Below are 17,276 nucleotides of genomic sequence, written 5' to 3' on the forward strand. Positions count from 1 at the left end.
GTTTGCACAGCCCCTAGAACAATGGAGTTCTGGGTCCCTGCCTAGGTGCTATAGTAATACAAATAATAGTAATATGCATCCTCTGGCACTTCCAGAGCAATTCCAGTGAACTGAATAAAAATACAGAATGTACTCTCCTTTCAGTGCTCAGGGGGCTCTGCATTTTGTTACAGATACTATATAAGAAAGTAAAATATAATGAATAACTAGAATAAATAGGCAATAGGAATCAGATTGCAAAACTCATTCTAATACATCACCTGTAGATCTATTTGATAAAGGGGGTCCTTTAATGCATCTGGATCATCCTCTTCATCATCATCATAGTAATCCTCATCTGGCAACACAAAAGCACAGGTGTTTATAGTGAAGGACAAGCTGGCTACTATTTCAGGATGCATCTCACTAGGCCCCTAACTCTAGGAGATTTTAACAAGGAAGTGTCATTTTGGATAAAAATTCCATTTAAAAGGAACTAGCAACTTTTATTTTAAATAAAACAGAACTGAGGGCAGTGAAGAATGGCAGAATAAGGAGGGCCAGGAGCCTTGTCTCACAGCTGAGACAAGAGTCCAAGTAGCACAACACAGGTGTTTGTCATTCCTTATATGTACAAACATGTGCACACATTAGTGATCTTGTACTGTGGCATGAAATTAATTGCTCCAAACTGAGATACCCTTGGCTTACCACCTCAGCACCTGACACAAATACATCCTTTATTAGCTACATTTCATGCATTACAGTCACACAGGAAACACTTCCATTGAATATTGAGACAAGTCCCTCTCTCACTGAGACATGGTAAGGTTGAAGAAAGTTTTCCTTGGGCTACAAAAGAACCTGGATAAGTTTCCCTCTCATTAAAGCTACCTACATGAATTTGTCTTGCCATGTTATCTGTGGCAGAGCCAATGCATCATGATAGATTTCAGTCTCCTATGCTTCTGCCAGTGCAGCGATACAATTCATTTAAGTTGCCTTAGCTGTACCAAGTAAGATTCTCTCAAATTATACACTTACCTTTTCTCCTTAACCCTCCAGATCATATACCCACAGCTCCCTTTCCCTTTAAATACCTATCACTTCAGGATCACACACAACTTCTTCCTACAAGAATACAGGACTGGGAAATTTGGGTTCTATTCAGCTCTCAGACTCTCATTTTGTGACTTCACCTCTGAGCCTCAGTTTCCCCATCTGTAAACCATATTTATACCTGCCTCATGACGTGTTGTGAAGTCGAATTAGTACTTGAGACTCACTGAGGCCTGGTCTACACTAGAAAATTAGGTCAGCAAAACTACATTGCTCAGGGATGTGAAAAATCCACACCCGAGTGGCGCAGTTAAGCTGACCAAAGTCCCCGGGTAGACAGCGCTACGTTGATGGAAGAATGCTTTTGTTGACCTACCACCCCAAGAGGCTGTAACTAGATTACCTATGTTGACAGGAGAATCCCTTCTCTCAGCACAAGTAGTGTCTATGCTGAAGCAGTGCAGTGGCGCAACTATGCCGCTGTAGCATTTTAAGTGTAGACAAACCCTGAGCCTCAAAAGGTGCTCTGTTGTTTGATATCTTCTAGCCTATGAACATACAGTCTCTGTTCCAGGATGTATTTTTTGCTCTTCCCTTTTTCCCGTGTCTTCCATTCCAGGTTATTTCCCTGGCCTCCATACTATATACTGAGCAGCTGTCAAGAGAAATGTAACTTTCAGAGCTGCATGTTCTTTACGCAATTTGACCTTTTGAACAGTGAATGTAACTGTTCTGCTTACCATATTTGTTTGTGGCAAGAATATCTGATAAAAGTTGTCCAGCTAAACCTTCATCTTCATCCTCTTCATCCTCCCGATCTTCCCACATATCATTGGAGTCATCTGTTGATGAAAAAAAGCATCTTAAAGCCACATAGAAAATACCAGTTCGAGATGGATAAACATTACCCACAGAATATGCAGTCCCTCATTAAACAGTACAGGAGCAGAAATGAATTATGCCCATGTGTACAGATCAGGGAAGCCAGTGTATTGGCATGCTTATATCTTTAAAGTCAATAGATAGAATCCAGGCATAAATAGGGTCCTACCAAATTCTTGGCCATGAAAAACGTGTCACGGACTGTGAAATCTGGTCTCCACCCGTCAAATCTGGTCTTTTGTGTGCTTTTACCCTATACTTTATGGATTTCACAGGGGAGACCAGTGTTTCTCAAATTGGGGGTCCTGACCCAAAATGGAATTGCGGGGTGGGTGGGTCGCAAGGTTATTTGGGGGGCGGGGGGTTTGCGGTATTGCCACCCTTACTTCTGCCCTGCTTTCAGAGCTGGATGGCTGGAGAGCGCTGGCAGCTGACTGAGGGTCCAGCTCTGCAGGCAACAGCACAGAAGTAAGGGTGGCAATACCATACCATGCCGTTCTTACTTCTGTGCTGCTGCTGGCGGTGGCTCTGCCTTCGAATTGGGATCCTGGCCAGCAACTGCTTCTCTCCAACTGCACAGCTAGCTCTAAAGCAGCACTGCCGCCAGCAGCCGCTCAGAAGTAAGGATAGCAGTACTGCAACCCCCCCTACAATAACCTTGTGACCTCCCACCTGTGACGCTCTGTGCCTCGGGGGGGAACACTCTGCACCCCCATGTTCATCCTTATAAAATGACTGTGTGGTATCCAATGCAAAGTTTGTCATGTCGGGTGTCTTCGGAAGGCTCATGATGCACAGAGCATTGTTGTTATAGTAATGTTATAGGCTGTAATTTCATGTATATAGTTATGAGGCTGAAAATGTGTCCTCATGGCTTAAAACAAGCCGAGGCAAAACTCTCCAGGAGCAGAGGGGCAGTTCACACCTCATCAGGGCATGTATGGGACAAACCCAGCCCAGTCTCACAGGAACAAAGGACGCTGGCCTAGGCAATAACAAAGGATCTGTTGGACTCTCGAGTGAGTCATGCCCCTTCCCTTGGTCAGTTTGGGACTACAATGAGGTAATGCTCACCTGACTCTGAAGGGGGAGGGGGGCAAAGCCAAGGGGGAAGAAAGAACATGATAAAAGGGAGAGACGTTTGCTATGCTCTTCCTCTCTCTTCCACCTCCATCTACAGACACCACCACCAACTGAAACGCTGATCAAAGGGGAAAGCCTGGCTGAAGGGCAAACAGCCAGCCTGGGGTGAGAAGTATCTAAGTTTGTAAGGGCACTGAAAGTGTTAAGATCAGCTTAGAATGCGTTTTGCTTTTATTTCATTTGACCAAATCTGACTCGTTATGCTTTGACTTATAATCACTTAAAATCTATCTTTCATAGTTAATAAATTTGTTTGTTTATTCTACCTGAAGCAGTGCGTTTGGTTTGAAGCGTGTCAGAGACTCCCCTTGGGATAACAAGCCGGGTACATATCAATTTCTTACTCATATAAGCTTGCAGTGTCCAGCGGGCATAACTGGACACTGCAAGACGGAGGTTCCTAGGGTTGTGTCTGGGACCAGAGATATTGGCTAGTGTCATTCGGTTGCACAATCCAAGCAGCGGCTGGCCAAAAGTGCTCAGTCACGTTGCTGGGAGGAGCTTACATGCCAGAGGCTGTGTGTGAACAGCCCGGGAGTGGGGATTCTCACAGCAGAGCAGGGTAAGGCTGGTTCTGAGAGTCGAGGATTGGAGTGACCTAGGAGATCACCAGTCCAGATAACACCAGGGGAACGTCAGGACTCTCCCCCCCCCCCCCAAACTTCTTTTTGGGTCAAGACCCCTAAAATTACTACACTCTGAAATTTCAGATTTAAATAGCTGAAAACATGACACTTATTATTTTTAAATCCTTTGACTGTGAAATTGACCAAAATAGACCACGAATTTAGTAGGGTCCTAATTATAAATATAAACTCCTGCCAGAAAGTCAGACCATAGAGAACATAAGAACGGCCATACTGGGTCAGACCAAAGGTCCATCCAGCCCAGTATCCGGTCTACTGACCGTGACCAATGCCAGGTGTCCCAGAGGGAGTGAACCTAACAGATAATGATCAAGTGATCTCTCTCCTGCCATCCATTTCCACCCTCTGACAAACAGAGGCTAGGGACACCATTCCTTACCCATCCTGCCTAATAGCCATTCATGGACTTAACCTCCATGAATTTATCTAGTTCTCTTTTAAACCCTGTTATAGTCCTAGCCTTCAAAACCTCTTCAGGCAAGGAGTTCCACAGGTTGACTGTGCGCTGTGTGAAGAAGAGCTTCCTTTTGTTTGTTTTAAACCTGCTACCCATTAATTTCATTTGGTGGCCCCTAGTTCTTATATTATGGGAACAAGTAAATAACTTTTCCTTATTCACTTTCTCCACACCACTCATGATTTTATATACCTCTATCATATCCCCCCTTAGTCTCCTCTTTTGCAAGCTGAAAAGTCCTAGCCTCTTTAATCTCTCCTCATATGGGACCCATTCCAAATCCATAATCATTTTAGTTGTTCTTCTCTGAACCTTTTCATAGTTTAGAGAGTTAGGGAGGGAGACCTCTACTCTGAAGGGGGAGGATAACTGAATCTGCACATAAAAAACCCTTTGGAGAGTCCCTAGTAGGGGCACGTGCAGGAATTTAAATCTGACCACTTTTGGAGGGGCACGTTAGACACACAAAAATGAAAGGCTCACGTGACCCCACCCCCAAGATTTCTCAGGACGCCCAGCAGTGCGGAGGCAGCAGCTCCCCCTGGCAGCAGCACTCTCCATGTCCCTGCAACCCAGGGAGGGAGGAAGCCACAGGGCGGCTGGCTGAGCTCCTCCTCTCCCCAACCCTATAGCTGCTGTGTCTCCTTCCCTGCTGCTGGAGTCCCACCGCTGCTGCTTGTTTTGCAGACTGCCCATGGAGGTGAGTTGGGGAGTGGCGGCAGAGGCAACGTGTAGGACTCCAGCAGCAAGGAAGGAGAAGCAGCAGCTGTAGGGGTGGGGAGAGGAGCAGCTCAGCTGGCAGCCAGCCGCCCTGTTGCTTCCTCCTTCCCCAGGTTGCAGGGACACAGATTATGAGGGGGGCGTGCCCCTGCTTGTCCCCCCCTTGTGCACACCTCTGGTCCCTAAGCATTCCCAGGTTGGCCCCTAGCATTAGTGTCTTCAAATCTGAGGTGCAACCCTCTGAATTAAGGAAATGTGAGAATGCCTCTTTTCCTGTTTCTTTCTAGGGTGGTCCTGTTCAGGGGTCCTCCTTCCTGTTCTTACTCCTACTTTCCTTGGTATGAGGAGCAGCAGACAGAAGCAGAAACACAGGACTGGAGTGATACCCATCAGGAGCATTCAGCACCCATTAGGTACCTTGGTCTTATGTGCTGGCAGCCAGGGAAAAGGGTCAGCACCAGTGTCTTAATGCCATTCTAAGGTGGATTCTGAGGGTCCAGGCACTGAGGCCAAGGGTTCTTTGGAAACCAACACTGGGGAAGCCCCGAGTCACCTGTTTTGGCACCAATGGAAATGCACACTTTTCCATGGTAATGGGCTGTGTCAACTAGCTCCCACTCTGAGACCGATTAGAGCTGAACATGGTTTTGGGAACCAGTATCTGGTCCAAAGGTTCCCCCCACTCCAGGGAACCAGGCTTAGGGACATGAAATGGGCCACAGAATAACAGACTTTAATGCCAGAAGGGACCTCTTAGGATAATCTAATCTGAACTCCTAAATAACAGAAGCCAGATAAATTCATCTAGTCATTTCTGCATCCAGCGAATACCTTCTGGCTGAGCGAGAGCTCAATAATTTTGGGTGACTCGTGCAAATTTTGCCACCTCACTGCTCACCCCCTTTTCTAGATCTCATTAAAAACGAGTCTTAGCACAGAACCTTGAGGCATGCTGCTGTTCACCTTGTGCCATGATGAAAACTGACCATGTATTAGATCAAAAATAATACTGTGCGCCTTGTCCTATAACTACTTTCTTTAGCAACCTTGTAAGACGGATCTTGTCAATGTGCTTTTTGAAAGTTTATATTATGTCAAAGCGGTTCCTCCTTTAACCACCAATTTTTTGACACATTCAAAAAATTCTAACAGATTAGTGCAGCACAAGTTTCTTTTGGAGAAACTGTGTGGGTTAGACCCTACCATTCTGTAATCTTCCAGATCAGTTATTCTATTTTGACCAATTTACCAGGAACACGTGTGAAGCTGACTGGTCTGTAATTTCACGAATCGCTCTAGAGCTCTTTTTCAATATAGGTACAACATTTGCTACCTTCCAATTCTCTAGTATAGTAGAGTAGCTAATTTTAATGAGATTGCATATTTTTGCTAGCAGCTCAGCTACTCCATTCATTCTTCACCATCTGAAAGGAGAAAGCCACCCCAGTATCGTACCTTGACTCCAGTCTGCAGCTGTCTGGCGAGATGCATTTGCTTCCATTGCATTAGAAAGTTCATTTATTATTAATTTTAAGATTTTTATTAACAATGGAATGTTTGTCCAGCGTTCGGGATCTGTAAGACCAGAGGAAGGAATACATAGATAACTTTGCCTTTTAACAAACTAAATAAGAATCTTTAAAGCCACTAAAACAATCCTATTTCAATTCATGTTGGAAATGTTCACTGAACAGAACTATACTTTTACATGAAAATATTCTTCTCAGAGAGCTGCATTCAACTACTACCATTGAGCAGATATTCTGGCACCATTGGACATATATATAAACAAGGCAAGTGTCAAATCCTCTGAACTAAGCAAACACTGAGGTGTAATAGTACGTTATGTTAGTTAAGCAAGGACAATATGAAACTTCAACTAGTCAATTAGCAACCACACTGGGACTTTAAGGGTCCAGGACAAAACTAAAGATGATTATTGTTCATTAAATGACTGACAGGCCAAACATTGAAGAACTAGGTTTATTTATGGAGATATCCCATCTCCTAGAACTGGAAGGGACCTTGAAAGGTCATCGAGTCCAGCCCCCTGCCTTCACTAGCAGGACCAAGTACTGATTTTGCCCCAGATCCCCAAGTGGCCCCCTCAAGGATTGAACTCACAACCCTGGGTTTAGCAGGCCAATGCTCAAACCACTGAGCTATCCCTCCCCCAAAAAATTTAATGGAGATATCCTATCTCCTAGAACTGGAAGGGACCTTGAAAGGTCATCGAGTCCAGCCCCCTGCCTTCACTAGCAGGACCAAGTACTGATTTTGCCCCAGATCCCTAAGTGGCCCCCTCAAGGATTGAACTCACAACCCTGGGTTTAGCAGGCCAATGCTCAAACCACTGAGCTATCCCTCCCTTAAAGCTATTAGCCTTTCCAACTTCATTTTTTTCTTTCTCTATGGGCATTACTGGTGGCAAACACAGTTCTCATGTTGCTCATATGTCCACTCTTTTTAGATCATCTCAGGTTGTGAATTCAAAAGACATATCAAACGGTCCTTGAAACAGGTTTCTTAAAGGCCACAAGAACTGTGTTCAACATTTATTTTGAAGTGTAAATATTTCCTCGGCGGGAACTATGGCCCAGAAGCCAGGTTATGGAATACAGAGCCTTCCAGATCTAGATTACTAGTTCAAATCCAGTCTTGGTCAAATCACCAAAGTAATGAATTGTTTGTATTGCAGTAATGCTTAGGGGCCCCAATCATGAATCAGGGCACCTGTGCAATAGGGACTGTAGACATAACAAAAGTAGTAACCACAGTAACTCCTCGCTTAACATTGTAGTTATGTTAACCTGAAAAATGCTACTTTAAGCAAAACGATGTTAAGTGAATCCAATTTCCCCATAAGAATTAATGTAAACGGGGGTGGGGTGGGTTTAGGTTCCAGGGACATTTTTTTCGCCAGACAAAAGACTTATACACACACACACAAGTTTTAAACAAACAATTTAATACTGTACACAGCAATGATGATTGTGAAGCTTGGTTGAGGTGGTGAAGTCAGAGGTTGGAAGAGGGTGGGATATTTCCCAGGGAATGCCTTACTGCTAAATGATGAACTAACACTCGGGCTGAGCCTTCAAGGGTTAACACATTGTTGTTAATGTAGCCTCACACTCTACAAGGCAGCACAAATGGAGGAAGTGGAGACAGCATGGCACTGTGTGTGTCTGTGAGAGAGAGAGAGAGAGAGGCGCGCATCGCCCCCACTGGGTATGTTGACCCCACTCTAAGTACACTGCCTTTTTAAGTAGATCAGCAAGTTGAGACAGCGGCTCCTGCCAGCAAGCTCCCTCGGTTCTGAGCCCTGTCGTGTCCCCCCTGCCCTTGCTCTGTGGAGATGGGGTAAAGGAATGTGGGGCAGGACCGGGGGGGAGGGGGACACCCTGACATTAGCCCACCACTTCCCCCCACCCTCCTGCACAGTAAGCAGGAGGTTTCTGGGAGCAGCTCCAAGGCAGAGGGCAGGAGCAGCACACGGCAGTGGCCGGGGGGAAGGACAGCTGAACTGCCCAGCAATTGATAGCCTGCTTTGCAGCTGCCGCACAGGGAACTTAGGGGAGTGGAAAGCTGAGAGGGGGGCTGCCGGTCCACCCTGGTTCCAAGCCCCCACCAGCTAGCTCCAATGGGCTACTCTTTTTGCAAGCAGTGGACAAAGCAGGCGGCTGCCAAACAATGTTATAAGGGAGCATTGTGCAACTTTAAACAAGCATGTTCTCTAATTGATCAGCAACATAACGACGAAACAATGTTAAATGGGACGACTTTAAGTGAGGAGTTACTGTATTCCAAAAGCTTAACAATCTAAAACTTAAAACAAGATTATTATTGGAATTATACTGCATTGGAGTAGTATCTATATTACTATTGGAAAACTGCTTGACAGTCTACGTAGAATGTCCTACAAGTCCCCTCTTCATAAATAAGGACAAAAACAATATCCTACTTCTAAATGCGGTACATCAAGTCAGGGCTGAGCTGCGCTGGCAGGGCAGCGTGTAAGAAGCTTGCACTGCAGCTGCCTGTACAATACAATACAGGAGGACTTCAGTCCTCTTTCACCAATATTAAAATGTTTGATTGTCATCACAATTACTGACTAAATTTTATTAAGCTAAGATTTTCTAAAGAGACTAGTGATTTTGGGAACCCAACTTGACACACCTTAAGGGGACAAGCAGTCAGCACTTCTGAACGTCGGACTCCTATAATACATCTCCAGTGGGGCAGCCACAAACTGAGGCACCCAAAGTCACTAGACGCTTTTGAAAATTCTTGTTTTCTGTCTGAAGTTGATGAAGCACCTGGAGAACAAAATCTTGTATCAATCAAATCTGAATTTCAACTCCATTAACTGCCTAACACCAGTAAAAAGTGTAAGGGCAAATACTGAAGAGTTGCACTCCAGAGAGAGACTTTAACTAATGATGGAACAAATGCATCTCAGTTCTCCATCTGTAAAATGGAGATAAAGGGTACGGTAGTGGAAGTAATATTGTATTATCTATTTACATTGTAAGCTATTTGAGGCAGGTGCTGACTCTTCTTATGTGTTTGCACAACTGGGCTCCAATCTCAGTTGGGGTCTCAGGTGCTACTGGTAATATAAATGTGTAGCCTATTGCTTCATCTGAATGCTCTTTAGGACATTAGTTTCAGATTAATAAACCTCTTAAATACAACAATCTGAGCAGGACCAAAGTTACATCAAAATTTAACAATTGTGCACATTCAATTCTTACATGCCCATCTTCCTCTTCATGGTTATGCAACACTAATGCATGAAACAAAAACTCTGAAGGCAAAAAAAAAAAAGATAGCAGAAGGACCCAAAATACTTACTAATTCTGTATCAGGCCCAAAAATCAAAAAGAACTGGGAAAAGGTTTAAGTAATAACCAGATTTTCAAGAGTTCTGTTTGATTGTTAGATAATTAAAAAAGGGAGTTCTATTTGGATTAAATATTGGAATAATGTTAAAGTTTCTGACTTGGATTGTAAAGTGGATAAAATTGAAAGCTTCAAATAATGAGTCAGGGCCTCACTTAAAGAACAGGGTCTAATGAACATTTGTGACATGTGACAGTAACTCAGACATAGCAATGCTGAGAAATTGCTCTAGCCTGGCAGTCTAGAACGATGCTAAGGATCAGCATTTGGGTCCCAAACCCAATCTTTAATTTAGGGACTTAATCCTACCATTATTAAAACCAGTCAGGGTTTTGCCACTGACTTCCATGGGAGCAGGAGCTGGCATCATCACATGTCATTCAAATGAGTACCTGGCCAACACATAGCACAGCATAGTCACCCTGGAGCAGTAACCCTTCTCACTAAAACACAGGGGCAGAAACACTACAAAAATCAACGTTACTTTACCAAACCAAAAACTGTTCAAACAATTTGTCACGGAGTGTGAGGGGACACAAGGCCCTGCACCCCCGGCTTCCTGAGATTCACCATGACTCTCAGTCAGCCAGTAAAGCAGAAGGTTTATTTAGATGACAGGAACACAGTCCAAGACAGGTCTTGCAGGCACAGACAACAGGACCCCCTCAGTTAGGTCCATCTCGGGGTCCCAGGGGCACCACAGCACCATTGGGGGGGGAGGGGCAGAGCCCCGTCTGGGCTCCCTCCATTACCAGCCAGCTCCTGAAAACCTCCACTCCCTCCAGCGTCTCTCCCCCAGCCTTTGTTCAGTTTCCCGGGCAGAAGTGTCACCTGGCCCCAGCCCCCTCCTGGGTTCTCACGTTACATGCTCAGGTATCTTCCCTCAAGGCCAGTTTCCCATCCCCCAATGCAGACCGTCCTAGCCACACTCCCCACTCAGCATTCAAAGACCACATTAAGAACAGTCCCAGTTCTCACATCTCTCCCCCCTTCGAGACCGAACTGAGCGGGGTCACTTCAGCCAGTGACCTGGGGAAGTTCGAACCTACCCACGTTCCCATGGATGCCCCAACATCCCTCCATTCCTTGGTGAGAATTACACCAGGCCCTTCCAGTTTCATGCCCCCCCTTAGGTCGGGTGTGCTCGATGACACTCGTAGTTCGCATGTGGGAAGGCTTATGCGGCCCGTGCCCCCAATACCCCTGGGGTTCAAACTGGGCTGGGGTCTTCTCCCAGCGTTCCAATCTGGAGGTCTGTGATTCGGGCTCTCTTGGTTCTGAGCCCCCCTTTTGACCTTGGCCACCCTCTGGAAAGGCTCCTCTATGATGGGCAAGGGTCCTAAAGCCATTTTCCCCTTGTCCCGGGCCTTCCTCACCCTCTGACAGGGGTCACAGGATCGGCAGTACTGTCGGACGGTAATAAAGACCCCAGGCCAGTAAAAGTGCCGTAGCAGCCTCTGCTGGGTACGCCAGGTTCCCTGGTGCCCTGAGAGGGGAATGTCATGGGCCCGGTACAGCAGCTGGTGGCGATACTTCCGGGGTACCACCAGCTGCCTCTTGATCCCCCCTGACTCCATTTTCCCTGGGGGAGCCCATTCTCGGTACAGGAACCCCTTCTCCCACAGGAACCTTTTCCGGCCACCTCTCCCCATGGTCGGTACCACACTGAGGTCAGCCAGGTCCCTTATCTTCCGCAAGGAGGGATCTTTCTGCAACTCGGCCTGGAACTCAGCAGCTGGGACAGGGATGGCCACCTGCTCTCTCTCGCCAGCTGGGTCTGAAGCCCCAGCCTCCCTGAGCTGTGTCCCTGGGCGTTCCCTCCCCACCAGGTTAGGGTCCTGTGCCTCGGGCATGGCACCCTCCCCGTTGTCAGGGCGCAGTGCCCTTCGCCGGCTCTGGCTATGGGTCACGACCAGGGCACCCTGGGAGTTGCTTGGCCAGTCCTCCAGGTCCCCCCCACATTAGCACCTCAGTGGGCAAATGGTGGTGCACCCCCACTTCTTTGGGGCCCTCCTTGGCCCCCCACTTCAGGTGTACCCTCGCCACGGGCACCTTGAATGGGGTTTTGCCGACCCCCGTCAGGGTTAGATAGGTGTTGGGCATCACCTGATCTGGAGCTACCACCTCGGGCCGGGCCAGCGTCACTTCAGTGCCCTGGTCCCCTCGAACTGGTCGGTTTTCCCTGACGCCGGATGTTCCCCTTGGGAGGGGGTTCTCCATATTCCCCCTTTGGGAGGTCCCAGGGTGACTCTCTCTCTGCATCGCGGTGGGCCTGTTCCTTTGGGACTCCTCCGTGCCACCCCCTGACCGGCTCTTCACAAACTCATCGGCCAGCCGCCCTGCGTGTCGCAGGTTCTCTGGCTTTTTGCCCCTCAACCACAGCCTCAGGTCGGATGGGCACTGCTCATACAGCTGCTCCAGTACCAGCAGTTTAACCAGGTCCTCCTTCGTCTAGGCCCCATCTGCCCACTTGCTGGCGTATCCCTCCATGTGGACGGCTAGTTGCAGATATGAGATCTCAGGGGTTTTATCCTGACTCCGGAACCTTTCCCGGTACATCTCAGGAGTCAGCCCAAACTCACGTAGCAGGGCCTTTTTGAATAGTTCGTAGTCCCCTTTCTCCGCCTCTTCCAGATGGCGGTACAATGCCACGGCTTTGGGGTCCAGTAAGGGGGTGAGAACCCGGAGTCTGTCCGCAGGATCAACCTGGTGCAGCTCGCAGGCCGTCTCAAAGGCATCCAGGAAGTCATCCATGTCCTCCCCCTCCTTACGTTGGGCCAGGATGCACTTATCAAAGCTCCGTGCAGTCCTGGGTCCCCCCCTCACTCACCGCAGCCGGGGGCTCACTGCCCCTCAGCCTCGCCAGCTCCAGTTCATGCTGATGCTGTCTCTCTTCATGCTGCCTCTGTTTCTCTTTTTCCTCCCGTTCATGCTGTCTCTGTTGTTCATGATCTGCCAGCTCTCTCAGTTTTAGCTCTTTCTCCCATTCCAGCCGCTTCCGCTCCACGGACGCCGAGCGTCGCCGGGAGGATCCCCTGCTGGCCGGGAGGGTCACGGTGCCCTCGGTATTTGCTGGGCTCCTCCCCACCCTTCCCCTAGGCATAGGAAGGAGGGGTCTCGGGAAGCCCTCAGCAGCCGGCTGACCACTCCCAGCTGGGACAGACACTGGTGCCTGCGCTGCATCTGCCAGGCTGCTTCCCTCAGAGACAGGGATCAGTTCCTTCAAGCGATATCCTTCCTCTAGCTGGGCAATGAGCTGTTCTTTGGTGAGCCTCCCACCGCGCAGCCCCCTCCACTTGCACAGCTCCACCAGGTCGCTCTTAAGCCGCTTGGCATACATCTTCCTGCTGGCCACTCACAGGCCTAGGTGCTCACCGCTCCCCACAGTTTCCAGGGAGACCCCTAGTGTGCCAGCCCTTCTCGAGGTCACCACCTCTCTGCCAGGGTCGAGCTGCAGACTCCTCCGCCCCTGGGACCGCTCGCTGCGATCCCCCGGGGACCCTGTTACTGCAAAAGTCCTTCTCTCTGGTTACACACGCCTAGGGGTGAATCGCCCCCTGAAACCGTCTCTCTCTGACTCTTCAGCACGCCTGGACCCCGTCAATCACCCTTCGTGTTACTGCTCCCCAGTCACTTACTGCAGGAAGCGCCGTCCATGGGGTGCAGTAGATCCCACTGCTACCACCAGTTGTCACGGAGTGTGAGGGGACACAAGGCTCTGCACCCCCGGCTTCCTGCGATTCACCATGACTCTCAGCCAGCCAGTAAAGCAGAAGGTTTATTTAGATGACAGGAACACAGTCCAAGACAGGTCTTGCAGGCACAGACAACAGGACCCCCCCCCTCAGTTAGGTCCATCTTGGGGTCCCAGGGGCACCACAGCCCCATTGGGGGGGGGCAGAGCCCCGTCTGGGCTCCCTCCATTACCAGCCAGCTCCTGAAAACCTCCACTCCCTCCAGCATCTCTCCCCCAGCCTCCCCCGGCTCCTCCCCCAGCCTTTGTTCAGTTTCCTGGGCAGAGGTGTCACCTGGCCCCAGCCCCCTCCTGGGTTCTCACGTTACATGCTCAGGTATCTTCCCTCAAGGCCAGTCTCCCATCCCCCAATGCAGACCGTCCTAACCACACTCCCCACTCAGCATTCAAAGACCACATTAAGAACAGTCCCAGTTCGTCACACAATTCCTTTCCTTTCCTGTAGCTGAAGCCAGCTCTATTGTCATCTCAATCCAATGCTACTTATTTATTATGCACTGATGTTAATGCCTGTTGCCCAATGTCTCAATCAGAGTTATACTGTGGGGCTAGCAAAGTGACTGGCAGACAGAGGGGGAGTGCCTTTGAGTGAGGGGAGAAGGTACAATAAAACTTCTCAATAAAACTAGTACACTTGGAGTTAAATATTAAGTTTTAGTGCCCCAGATGAGACATCTCAGAGTGACAACCCTAGTGAGACTGAGTAAATGTATGTTACACAGAGATGGTAAACTAGTATCTCATTTCCTCTCTAAGAAACTAAGATCTTTTGAAACAAAGAAGTGGTGGCAGTTATTCTCTGTGATAAAGTGTTTATCCAGACAAAGTTCCTGTATCTTTTTTCAGTGACGAGACAGCAAGTGTGTTGCAACTGCTGCCTACATCCTGTATTCCCCAATGCACTCCACCTATTACTTTCTAAGATCTCAATCCTGTCACCTGTGAGCAGATCCTTGGGCCCAGAACAATAAGGTGCAGGACTGAAGTCTTAGCTAGAGAGCTCTGCAGGGCAGAGAACATTTTTTCATGGGTGTGTAGTGCCCTCCCCCAACTGAGTGCAGGGGCCACTAGGGCCTATCACAATACAATTACTACTACAGATCTCTACAAAGGAAACACACCAAAAAGCCTAGACCAGTGGTTCATAGCCCGCAGGGCCCAATTAGCACACAGCTGCAGCCCATGTGACATCCTCAGGGCCGCAGAGGTAGTATATATACTGTGTGGATGCAGCCCACACAACACAGAGAGCTGCATATGCAGCCCACAATGGTAAATAGTCTAGGCCAGTGGGTTCCCAACCTATCAGGAGAAACACTTATTTTAAATGAAATGTAATGCTGATTAAAGATGCTGGGCTGAACGCACTAGAGACTGAAGTCCTTTAGGGAGAGCATGACCATAGTGCAAGTTTCTACTAAACTGCCCCCCACTCCCATGAGCCATGCTCCTGATGTACAGTATCCTCTACCACCTAGTGGTGGTAACTTCAGTCTCATTGGGCAAGTCAGTCCTTCATTTCCTCTACTGTGATTACCAATATTGTCCACTGCAAGCTCATTTCACAGAGGTTACCAAGCACCCCGACGGTATCAATTTTAGGTCCTTCAGCTAGGAATGAATTTGATCTAGTGACATAGCAGTGAAGGGCTCCATACCTCATGAGCCTTCTAATTTCCCCTAATCTTAAATTAGAAGTGTAAGAACAATGTTCCCAAACCCAAACAAGAATTTGGTAAGCAATTAATAGGTATATTAATCTTGCTAACTTTGGGCAAGTTCCAATAAAAAAATGTCTGTTTTCTATATAGCAACATACCCAACAAAACTGCAGGAGACCTAGAAAATCTTTTAGAGGCTTTCCAAGTGTGCCACAAGGTAATATTTATAGACCCAACCCTGTTAGAGCAATTTGATTACTTACTTTTGGCTGATTTGGATCGTGTGCGTATTCCCTCATCCATATTGAATATTTCTTCACCCTTCACCCTAATGTCCTGCAGGCGCTTGTCATCACTGTTGATACCATACTGGAGGAGTTTACACAACGCTACAGAGCTGAGGAGGAAAAGTGTAGCGCATGAGTCTCCCTCTGTCCTATACATAATCCAAAATTCATGAACCAAATATAACTTTATTCAGTTTACAGGCTTTATTTCAAAGTTCAGTTCACTATAGTTGTACATAAACTCAAAAATGAAAAAATATTCCACGTACACCCGCTTATTCAGCTCATGAAAAGGGCTGAAGCTCCAGTTGCAGATATTCAGGGACATGAGCTCCTCCTTCTTGGCTTCTTCCCCTGCTTCATCCATCACAAAGGACTCGCATTACCCCTGCTTTGCCCCAATTCCAAGAGTCAATCCCCCCCTCTTAAAAATCATGGGAGGCCAACAACTTGGTCAAGGTGGTATGATGAAGATGCCTCTCAGACAGCAATTTAGGGGTAAAAACATTGTTTAAGGTTTCCCAATCCTTTTCATAGCTATTGTCCCAACCTCTGACCCGTCTACTCATTCAAAAGCCCTATTATTATGCACATTGGGCCCAAAATGTGTGAGGTGCTTGATAAACAAGTAAGACAGTCCCAGGTCAGAAGTTTACAGTCTATAAACAGTCTTGATGTTATGAGAGAAGACAACAACAAAAGGGAACAGGGTAGGAGGAAGAGGACCACGGCTATAAGGTAGAAGTGGCTGGTGGCTCTGCACACATTTGTTTTACACTATGTTTTCATGTTCTTCAAAAATGACTAATGTGTTAAAAATTAAAAACAAACATTTTTTTGACCCCAACTTCTCAAAGCACTAAGGGTATAGTACAGGTGTTCTCCAATCTTTTTTCCCTACCATGCCATCCCATACTTCTGCTGGCAGCTGCACAGAAGCAATACCATCCCATCCCATCCCAACTTCTGCTGGCAGTGGTGCTGCCTTCAGAGCTGGCTGCCCAGCCAGCAGCCGCTACTCTCGCAACCATCCTACAACAGTTTTGTGACCCCCTTTCAGGTCGGCACCCCCCGTTTGATAAACGCTGGTATAGTGGGTGTAATAAATTAGCCATACAACTAAAGCATCAATTTATTCATAACTTCAAGACAGTAACAACCCCACAAAAGTCACATGCTCACTGACATAAGCGGTTATATCAAATGGGTCAATCAAATCAAATTTCCTCCTCTCATGCCCTGTGTGACAAGAACTTGCATACTTCTTCAAAAAGAAAATTCAGTCCACAGGGATCACCCCTCATTTTGCCCTGCACCAGCCAAGGTTGCAGAAGTTTTTGGGGGCCCAGGACAAAATCTGAAACTGAAGTCCCCTATCCTTCCAAAAAATGACCATTGAGGGGAGGGGTCTTGGGGGGTGGGTGGAGGTGTTGAAGATTGAGTCTGCAACACACTCAACCTGCAGCAGCAGCTTGGCTCCTGTCCTGCAAGACTGGGCTCAGGTCCCTACTCCCAGCAAGTGGGGTCATGGCATCATTCAGGTTTAGCCCAGCTGCCCCTCCATTGTGACTGAAGGGCCACCGAGCCAGACCTGAGAGGCGCTGCAACCCTGTGTGCCAAGTCGCACCACCACTTGTCTTGGGAGCCTTCGCAAATGGGAGCCCGGACAAGTTGCCCTTCCCCCTTCCTAACACTTTCACCTCCTTCTCCATCACAGCCCCAGTAGTCTCTTGCCTTCTCTCCAACCCTAACCTCTCCACCTGCCCCAGTGATCCTATA

At 47.7% G+C, this 17,276-nt stretch overlaps 1 protein-coding gene across 1 annotated transcript in view; it reads right to left on the reverse strand.

Annotated features, from left to right (window-relative positions):
• Positions 1-17,276, reverse strand: part of IPO9 (importin 9) — a 194,319-nt gene that overhangs the window by 11,150 nt on the left and 165,893 nt on the right. Inside the window, exons 20-23 of the mRNA XM_065403806.1 lie at positions 15,474-15,607; positions 6,343-6,462; positions 1,779-1,880; positions 261-337 (exon numbers count right to left, since the gene is read on the reverse strand). Of these exons, the coding sequence (XP_065259878.1) occupies positions 261-337; positions 1,779-1,880; positions 6,343-6,462; positions 15,474-15,607 (433 nt within the window). The remainder of the gene's footprint in view (positions 1-260; positions 338-1,778; positions 1,881-6,342; positions 6,463-15,473; positions 15,608-17,276) is intronic.

This window comes from Emys orbicularis, chromosome 4, assembly GCF_028017835.1.
Source record: "Emys orbicularis isolate rEmyOrb1 chromosome 4, rEmyOrb1.hap1, whole genome shotgun sequence".
In the NCBI taxonomy this organism is placed as follows: domain Eukaryota; kingdom Metazoa; phylum Chordata; order Testudines; family Emydidae; genus Emys; species Emys orbicularis.